This window comes from Pinus tabuliformis, chromosome 7 (assembly GCF_031772625.1).
Source record: "Pinus tabuliformis cultivar Carrire ecotype Pingquan chromosome 7, CPIR1, whole genome shotgun sequence".
NCBI lineage: Eukaryota > Viridiplantae > Streptophyta > Pinopsida > Pinales > Pinaceae > Pinus > Pinus tabuliformis.
Genome location: NC_142293.1, coordinates 741381057 through 741391222, shown reverse-complemented (window position 1 = coordinate 741391222; position 10166 = coordinate 741381057). Strand labels below are relative to the sequence as shown.

General features: G+C 39.5%; 1 protein-coding gene and 1 pseudogene across 1 annotated transcript; both read right to left on the bottom strand.

Annotated features, from left to right (window-relative positions):
• Window positions 1-458: 458 nt before the first annotated feature.
• Window positions 459-1528, bottom strand: LOC149249665 (uncharacterized). The gene is made up of 2 exons (XM_089453435.1): window positions 1342-1528; window positions 459-1243 (listed from the first exon to the last, which is right to left on the bottom strand). The coding sequence occupies exons 1-2, from the start codon at window positions 1526-1528 to the stop codon at window positions 468-470; spliced, it is 963 nt and encodes a 320-aa protein (XP_089309561.1). The 3' UTR covers window positions 459-467.
• A 1192-nt stretch (window positions 1529-2720) lies between these two features.
• LOC149249664 (pectinesterase 2 pseudogene) lies at window positions 2721-3200 on the bottom strand (annotated as a pseudogene).
• Window positions 3201-10166: the final 6966 nt, after the last annotated feature.

Below are 10166 nucleotides of genomic sequence, written 5' to 3'. Positions count from 1 at the left end.
TTTATATGACATTTATAAGATTGAGAATTTGTAATTCCAAAACAAAAATAAAACTTGGAAACAGAAAAATAATTTAAAAACCCTTAATTTTATCAATTAAATCATATATAAAAATAAATAAATAAATATCATGAAGTTATTAAATTTACACGATTCATGACCTATTAGAGTTTAAAAATGGAAATTTTACAACTCTATTCTCGAATAAAAATAAAACGTTGTTAACCAACGATAAGGAAATTATCTTAAAACCGTTTTATTAAAGATGTAACAACTTTCTTCAGTTATCACGATCGGATAACGAAACAAACTACAACGATAACAACATTAGTGAGTATTGGCTTGACCACACAATTGCCAATACTTATTCATGGGTTAACCACACAATTACCAATACTTATTCCTGCCGCCGGGAAAGACATTCTACGTGACCACACATACCACTATTCTCGATCATTATCACTTTTCTACCTGCGGCATACAATCCCACGGCCGCCGCTGCGTCCACTGTCGCAGTTGAGTGCACTGGTGATAGCAAATTGATTATCGTTGGATGCAGAAGGGGAGGCGAAGCGAGCAACTTTGCAGTCTGGGGCGAACAGACTGGAAGTGACATAACTGGATTCTCCTCCCATGACCGGCATGGCCACGCCCATCTTCACAGGGCTTCTGTATTCTGCCCCGTATGTCTGTCCAAGCACACCACTCACACTGGGGCTCAGAGAGTAGAACTTGAAGCTTAGCTCCAGATGCGCGAAGCAGTCCTCGCCAGCAATGATCCCGTACTTGTGGACTCGAGACTCCTTTTCACTGATGGGCACCACGCGGGCGCTAATCTTGAACTTGTCCTCCACTTGAACAACCACTGCATTGGCCTGGTGGGAACGAGTTACATTAAGTCCAGAGGCTGTTGCCCACGTAGCCCCCACACCGGGAGGAAGAGTTATGGGTTGAGCATCCAAGGACATGATCACCTGGTCCACTGAATTGTCCCACACGCTCACGTTTTTGGCGCCCAAGTAGAGCTGGCGACCATCCTCCAACAGCACTCCAATGGACTGCACCCACGTGAAGTCTCTGCCCATTCCTTGGCCTCTCTTGCCAATGAAATGAGCGTTGATGTGGAAGTTGGAGTCGGAAATGAGACAGAAATCGTGATCTCTCTTCCCGTGGAAATAGAACATGATGCCATCCCCTCCTATGAAGCGGGGATCCTGGCACACACCTCCAGGCTTATCACAAGCTACATCACATTCACCACCACCATATTAATAATCTCATTCAGCATTAAAGACATTAAAGAATATAGTTCTAGGTATACTAACGATTAATGTTACTTACGACAAACGGTCTTGCAGGTCTTGCAGTCCATGTCGCAGTTATATGGACAGTTAGCAGGGCAATCATATTCATATCCATAGCATCTGGGGTACCAGGTATCCGTGCATTTTGCTTTGCCTGCTGCAGTCGCCGCGTTCACCATGACCATCAAGCAAACAATAACAACGAAACTACTCTTTGCAGCCATGATCGATCGATCAAGTAATTGCAAGGATTTCTGGTCCTGCGCCCCCTTCACTGCGCTGTTCTGCTGTGACGATTCTTGGATATCGTTTAGGTTTTATAGGTAGTTGAGAGTGAGGTAGTGGGTGGAGTTAGATATATACAATCATTTCTGCGTCGCCTTCACGAATTCAAAGCTACGTTATTGTATTATATCTATAAATCGATATGTATGCAAGCAATCAACGGTATAATGAAGTGGCACTGGAATTATAAATTGGAAGCGTTGCTTCTCCTTTACTTTTGGCGGGCATCTCGACTGGAGGTTCGCAGCTAGGTTGACGGGCATGAAACAAAGTCGATGCCCATTGATGCCCGAATCTCCGATCGAATTAAACTAACGGAAATTTGGCAATGCGATACAATCATATATTGGACTGGACACGGATGGGAAGCTTTGCTCAGCTTAGTATTTGGCTTTGCATCGACGTTCATTTCAAAATATATATATATATATATATATATATGACTCACACTGAATTCATTAATTCCCACTTGGCAATGTCAACGATGCCTCTATTTTTTCATCCAGAATATTATGATTATTTATATTTAGTTTGAGAGAATCCATGGATTACAGTTGGGTTATGGGTTATTATGAGAGAATATTATATTATTAGGTATGCGGAGAAAATTTTATATTAATATTACTTATATATATATTTTTTAACATTTTAAGTGATACAATTAGTTTACTAGTATTTTGTTGTGTTAATTATGCCGTAAGGCGTTCCTTTGAAATTAACTCTCTTCTCTGCCCACCTGTCATCCTTGTATGCCATAGGATCCTATGTTAGACGATTGCAAAAGTTTCAACCATTCGATCAGAATGGTTACAAATTCGTTTGGGAAACGGTTTGTGCAATGGTCAGCATAACCGATTACAGCGTGGTATCAATCTCATTACTTTTGGCTTCGCAGTGTCCGTAGAGCGCAGGAGGAGAGTAGTGGCCGCAGAGCGCAGGAGGAAAACTGGAGTTGTGATGCCCGACGAGTACAACGACGCAACTTTCTGGGTGTACATTTCGGACATCGGCGTTTTTGTTTCTTCCGGTGAGCCAGGCTCTTGTCCTGGCCTTCACCAGGTGCCTGTGCTGTGGAAGCGTTCTGAAACCTGGCGGATGGCGGATCTAGGGCATGGGCGGTCATATTGTTTTTTATTTGCTGGATAACGTTCTTGATTGCCGAGGAGCCAGGCCGTGGATATTTGCAGAGTGGAACATTGTTGTGCCGTCAAATACGTTGAGATTTCCTGTAACTACTGTGGAATCCATGACGTCTCCAATAAACATGAGATTCGTCTTTTTCTTCTTGATCACAACTTGTTCATGATACACGCTTGCCTTTACATGTATAACGTACCTCTTAACGCTATTATCAGGAGCCGCAATGACCACGTCGGTAATATTTGTATAATTACCCGTACCATCCAACGCTATGACGATGTCAGTGGTTACATTGCTTTGCAGAACCTGCAACAGCCTGCGATCTCCAGCTGATAACCATTCAGGAAAACCATTTTCTTCAGACCCAAAATCATGACGATCGAGCCCGCTCTCAAGATCGAGGAGACGTCTATTCTGGGAATTAGGAGGCTGCTTCAGATCATCTAATACAAAGGAAATTTTATTGAACATGGCGAGGGAATTGCTGACTAATTCGAAGATTTGAATCACTCTACCCAGAAACGCTGCTTTACTCTGTCAACATTACTACTGCAGCTAAAAAAAGAATTCATCGTTTTATGATGTTCCCTCTAGTCTATTCTCCGCGAGAAGAATGAATTAAGTGACAGAATGAAGAAGCTAAATCTTGGCAAACTGTAGAGATGTGAGTAGAAGTGTGAAGCGGCCCTATGTCCAAACCCTGAAGAGACTTTCAGGCTTAAGCCGAAAATGGCGCTCAGGGAGGGAACCTTTAACAGAGCCCATCCTATTAAAATTTGCAAAAACTAGCCGCGCGCTATGAGGCGGGTAACAAAAGAACAGGAAACCCTGTTCACAAGTATCCAAACCCAAAAAATTACCTAACGTATACACCCAGCAATAGCAAGCAAATAATCTTTATAACAGTAAAACACAACGGCTAGCACAACAAATTCATTTGCTTAGCAGAACACAACATTTTTTACAGCAGAAGGAAATCAAAAGGGTCTATACGGAGAATGATATGAACAATAGCGAACTCGTAGAACTAAGAGAAGTCTGCGCATGTCCTTATACCAGCAGAGTATTGTAAAATACCTTACATATAGGAAAAGATGATAAGTTTAATAACAAGAATCCGTGAATAACGACAGATAAACTGTAACCATAGCCTTAAGGGACCTCGGCTACCAAAGAAATCCATTACATTATCAGTAAACTTTACAGAATGCTGAAAAGGGGCTCCAACCCGTGGGAGACTTTAAACAAAAAAAAACATATACATTACATCGCTTAAACCATTCTTTCTCTTGGGAAGAATGTTTGTTACATAATAATAACCAGTAGAAAATTCGAACTTAGCATTCTACCACTGTGCAGACCCTAGAGCAGGTAGGCCCTGTCGAGAATTTAAATATGGCACGACCTGAGGAGGTTGACTGCGAGAAAGTCCTCGAGAGGTAAACGTAAAACAACAGAGAGATGCTATCCTTCTGAGCGGACGAACGCAACCGGGCCTTACCCAAAAATTAAGGCGGCTCCCAGAAAAACGCAAAGGAAATGAGTCCCCTCAAACAACCATATGCAAACCTTTCGGACCGAGACTTACCCGGAGTGTTTGTGCGCAACATTAACCTCCGAGAAGAGCCAGAACCGCTAAGGTGGAGGCCGAGGTACTTGAGCCTGAATCCCCTTCGCTGTGTCAGAAGGAACCAACATTTAGTCAATAACATAACCTGGAGATAAATAAGAGCAACAATCTAAGCTAACTCAGAAATTGAAATTGGTTTTTCCAGAAAAAAGAAAACTAGGTGTCTTACCATTCGAAGGTCTCAGCCCAGAATACATAGCTATCCCTCTGAGGCAGTGTTTCTGTCTCATTCAAAGCACCGAACCATGGTAGGAGGAGCAGAGCTCGAGCAGACATGCAAAGCGTAGGAACCAAATGAGCCTCAACTCAGCCACCGAGAAAGCATACTTTCCATTGATGGAATTGTAACCCTAGGATCGAGTAACTGAGCTCTCCACCATTGATGAGAGAGGGATCCCGAGGCTTCCAACTGGGGAAGGATGCCCTGCGTGTGCCACGCAGCCAAGGCAGAACCATGGAGATCATCAAACTCAATCGAACGGTCCAGAGAACAGCTCGCAAGGGATAGAGTTAATACATAGAACCGGATAAATGTGATATTAATGGTAAGGTACAGTGCATAGTGACAAGTGAACCGAAAAAGCCAGAAACACCATAATCGCTCATAAAATATCAGTGGGATGGGGAAACAGAAATGTAACACCTGTCCTAAAACCATGCAAACATTAATATGGCAATTAACCTTTGAATTACCAAGTTACCGTGGTTAGATGCTTCGACTATATATATATATTTGAACATTAATATGGCAATTAACCTTTGAATTACCAAGTTACCGTGGTTAGATGCTTCGACTATATATATATATTTGTTGTTGTGTTGGATAGTGTAATAAGAGGTTTGTGACATGATATGGGCTATCCTATGGCCAAGAAAATATGTAGTTTGCTAATGGATTGTATATTTTTAATGTTGGATTTTGGCAAGCTAATTATATAATTGTAAATATATATATATATATATATATATAATTGTTTATTTAATGTCCATTAACAAATCATATATATATATGATATAATTTGTTTTTATCATATAATTTTTTTTAATTACATTTTAGTAAGCTAATTATATAATTGTAAATATTTAATATCCATTAACAAATATGTATTGTTTCCATCATATGACCCCTTTTTTCCAGTGGTTGAGTGGCCCTCTTTTTCTGGCGGTTTTTCCCTTGCAAAGTCCTTTCTAGCCATGCGTTGAGTGGGAGCAGCTTCTGCTCATCAGTGAGATGCGATAGTTTACGATTTGAACCTGACATTTAATGATGCATAAACTCCATATAAATCAATTGGTGTACACTTTTTAACCAGTAAATAACATTGTTATCAATCCAGCATAAAGATAAACTACATAACAAAAATCAATTGGTGTACATTTTCTAAAGAAAAATCACTGTTATCCATCCTATATAAATCAATTGTTATCTTACTGAATATATGATTAATATTGAGAGATATTTAAAAAAATAATTAAATTTTAAATAGGAAAAATCTTTTTTTATAATAAATTTTTAAAAATTATTATTTTATGCCTTATGGCGTTTCCTTTGCAACATCTGGTGCAAATGCTACTTGTATTTATTTGGGGTAAATAAAATTATATTATGATTATTTATATTTAGTTTCAGAGAATCCATCGATTACAGTTAGGTTATTATGAGAGAATATTATATTATTAGGTATGCGGAAAAAATATTATATTAATATTACCTACATATTTCTTTTACTTAACATTTTAAGTGATACAATTAGTTTAGTAGCATTTTGTTGTGTTAATTGTAGTTATTTGGGGTAAATAAAATTATATTGGGTAGTTGTGTTTTCTCATTTAAATTTAAATTTTAACTTATTACGTGATGAATTGTAATGCCTTAATAAATATTTGGGCTTATGAATATTATTTTATTATTATATTGATTTTGAGTTTTTGTAAACTGTTAGATAAGTATTTTTGTGGGTTAGTCTAGTATCAACAACTTCAAACTGACTCTTAAATTGAAAGAGGTTGATTTCTTTCCTCCTAATAAAGCTAATATTTTATTACAAACATAGAATATTTTGTAAATTAAATTTTATATTATGGAATTTAAATAATTTTACATTTCTACAAAGTGTGAACTGTGTAGCAAAGTCATTGTATTTGTTTATTTTTTCAAAATTTGTAATCATAGAATTTGAAGACAATTCACAATTCGAATTTGTTCCAAATTTACTTGGAGATTTAACTCCTACTTGTCTTGTGCACATTGAATGAGATTCCTCATCATAAATGTAATTTGGTTAATTGTTAATTAGTTGGATCTGAGATATTTAGTCCAACTAAAATAGTTCCTACTTTAATGTTTGGTTGAGATATTTTCTCAACTAATTGATTGTATAATTAAAATTGAATTTCTATCTTAAAATAACACGTGTTGTATTTATATATGATGTTTAATAGAATAAAATAGAATTTTTGTGTGCAATCAATTTCTTAAATTGATATCAGAGCCAATGAAGTGGGTAATTCCCTTAAGAGAGGGCCAGGATAATTTTGAGAAATGTTGCTCGAATTGTTTCTGCCTGCGTTGTTTTTCCTCTCGAGCTTCATAAGTAGATAAGATTGACATCGCACCAGAAGGCCAAAGGGAATCGGCGTAGTACTGTATAGAGTGTGTAGCTGATCTGAAAATCACCCTATGAGTGATCTCAGTTAAAGATTTATTAAATGAAGGTATTACAGAATCATGTGTTGGTGTGTGTCTATGTTATTTAGGCAATGGATCGATCATATTGCAAATACATAGACACTTGAAATGGAAAACAACAGAGAAATACAGTAAGCAAATATAAGAACACAAGAATTTAATAAGAAGTTCACCCTATCCTCCAGGGCTAGATCTCCGATCTAGCTCTCAGTGGTGGCCTTCTTTTATTGTGTCTTAAAGTAGAGAATTACAATGAAGGAGCTCAATATGAGTCTCCTGAAACATAATTTGCTTGGCAGGGTGGTTCTTGGATTCCCCAAGCCACTAGAGTGCACAAACTTTGTTCCTAACCAACTCTTTTACCCCTTTGGTCTTTAATGGAAGGAGCCCAATGTGGTGCTCAGTCCTGACAGATCCTCTCAGGGATAGCTTGAATCTCTCAAGCTCTCTGGTGCTCGACACTGCCTTTGGTTAGCTTGGCCCTCTGTCTTCTTTCTGCTTTTTGCTTCACTGTCTTCTTCACTTTTGGTCTCTCTGTCTTTTGTTTCATTCTTTTCTCTGTTCTTCCTCCCCGTGTCTTCTGCTTGTCTGTTCATGGCTTTAAAGCCATTCGATCTCTTGGCTGTTCGATTCCCCTTCCAACTCCGTCGGATCACCTGCTACAACTTCGCTTGGAGTTCCCTGTCTTGGTGTCATCATCAGGCTCACAAGGAGTGGCCATTTGTCCTCCTGCCAACTGCGCTAACTTGCTTCGTCGGTTCGATTTTTCAATTACATCGTGGAATGAGTCATCCGCCACCTTGGCGGTCAAACCGGACCTCAAATTCTTATAGATCGTGGCTTAATCCCCTGTCAATTCAGGTTTCCCATCCGGCGCGATCTCAGCTGTTAGATCTGGATCCCCCAGATTTGACGCCATTCGCTCATTTCGCGCGGTTGACTTGCTTGATCATTAGCGCGCGATGAGCGGCGGTTTTCTCGCTCTTTCGCTTGCCACGCATCGAGTGCTGAGTGGAATCGCTCTGTTTTTGCCAAATCTGCTTACTGCCCAAGGGTGGCCCCGATAAATACCACTGGTTTTTGGAGCGCGAGTCCCGCCCTAGACTTTAGCCTTTTCCCCACGGTTTTCCCGGCTCCCATGCGATCGAGCGCTCGGGGCCTCTCCTTCTCGAGGGGTTTTGCCTAACGATACACATCAAAAACTGCCTCTTTTTCTCAATCCGGGCTTCCCAGGGGCTAGTTTCGCCTCCTGCGCGGTCTCCATGGGCATCGGTCAGCGCACTTTGACCGAGGTCCTTGTTGTTCCACGCTGGCTGCCAACTGCCACTGTTCAGAGGTGCTTCTGATCACTGCCCTTAATTCTTTGAATTCTGTCCTGATTTGATACAATCACGGTTCTCTGATAACTATTCATGGATCCAATTCGGATCAGTAGCAGACCTGTGCAAACTCGTGGAGCAAATTCGTGCGTTGGAGGACCACTTGCGTGGAGCTGTAGATTCATTGGAGAACGCGTCGCCGCCATTAGAGGCGAAAATTTATAAACTTGGTGCTTTGTTTATGTCAGTCATTCTATGCAGCGCTGGCACGCTTAAGTTTTTGTAATATACATTCTAAGCCAGTAGTGGGTGGCCGGTTGTGAATCTTGCTTTTGTCCTAAATCTACTGAATTGTCGGCACTTGGAAGTTGTGAAGACAATTGGTAATTACAGAAAATCACTTCAGTATTAGTATTAAAGATCAAAAGAGCTGCATATACCAAGAGTTTGCACTAGGAGTGACAGAGGCGCATGTGTTGGTCCCTGAGGTTCATGGCCATTTGCACCATATTTGAAATCTCCTACAAAATGAGGGGTTGTTGTCTCCCAATCACCTTTTCGTCTTCAACAGGGTTGCTATCAGAGGCATGAAAATTAAGTTGGGATCGAATTTTGCTCTAGACATTGTTGCATGTTGTAGTTATATGCCTTTTTGCATTTGGGAACAGATCATATAGGGGTCAAATTCTCCAGAACAAAGTGGATGCCAGTGATAAAGATCAGGTGGTTGGATGTGCAAGTGTTGTTGACCGAAGTTGATCTGACCAAGCAAACCAAGTTCACATTTCTAAATTTCCGAGTGGGTGGACCCAATCATCCATTACTTGTTTGCACGTATGGTGATTTCTGTTCAGATTTCAAACTTCAGCATCAATAGAGGCATAAACCTGGAATTTGGTTTTATCTTTGGTAATGTGTGACAACGTGCTCCTTTACTACATTATCCGAGGATTCTGTAAATCTGAATGGATTTTGTTAAAATTTTACTATGGTCTCCAAACGCAAGAGGCGCCCGTGATCAGACAAGTCTCAATGCTCTAGCTTCTAATGATAAGATTGTCTTTTTAGGGCTCATGGTCACTCATATGATATTCAACGGTGTGAAGAGTTAATTTGTTACGAGAATAATGATTAGTTTTGTAGTCAGTTTGTTCTGATAATGGTGATTGATTTTGTTGGGATAAAATATGAAGAATTTCAAAATTAGATGAAGGTCATTTTGTAAAATTGATTTGTTGTATCGGCTACAACTATTTTGTAAAATTTTCTTATGCTTTGATTTTGGAGCTTTCTTTTCTGTTGACATAAGTTTACCTTTGATTGCTATCAAGTATTCATGATTTGATTAAGACTTATTTTTTTTATCTATGCTTTTGTTCGTTTGATTCCATACTTAACTGATGTTTTGAAGTCACAAGCAACCTTCTGACTTGTTCTTGTAGCAGTTCGGGGCTTGCCTCCAGAAACTGCGCAATCCATGACGGCAAGCTAGCATGAAAATTGCGCAATCTTGACAGGAAGCTAAGCGATGAGCCTAAGGACTGTGCAGTCATGGATGGCAGCCCAACACTAAGCTCAAAAACTGCACAATCTATTCCTTTAGCTCAGAAACTGTGAAATGCATTGAGCTGGAAAGTTGCTCAGTTCCCTAGAATTGCACAATCTTTCCAAACAATGTGCATGGAAAGTTTCTCGAAAAAGAAAAAAAAACAGAAAAGAAAAAAACAAAAAAGAAATCCCTAGAAAGTGGGATTCATCATTAGTTTCCTTAAGGTGGCACATTCCCTATTTTTAGAAAT

Bases quoted from the DNA above. Each gene is read 5' to 3' on its own strand.
- LOC149249665 (XM_089453435.1), bottom strand. From the start codon at position 1,528: ATGGCTGCAAAGAGTAGTTTCGTTGTTATTGTTTGCTTGATGGTCATG. The intron at 1,244-1,341 runs GTAAGTAACATT...AATGTGATGTAG, and splicing joins GACCTGCAAGACCGTTTGTC to CTTGTGATAAGCCTGGAGGT.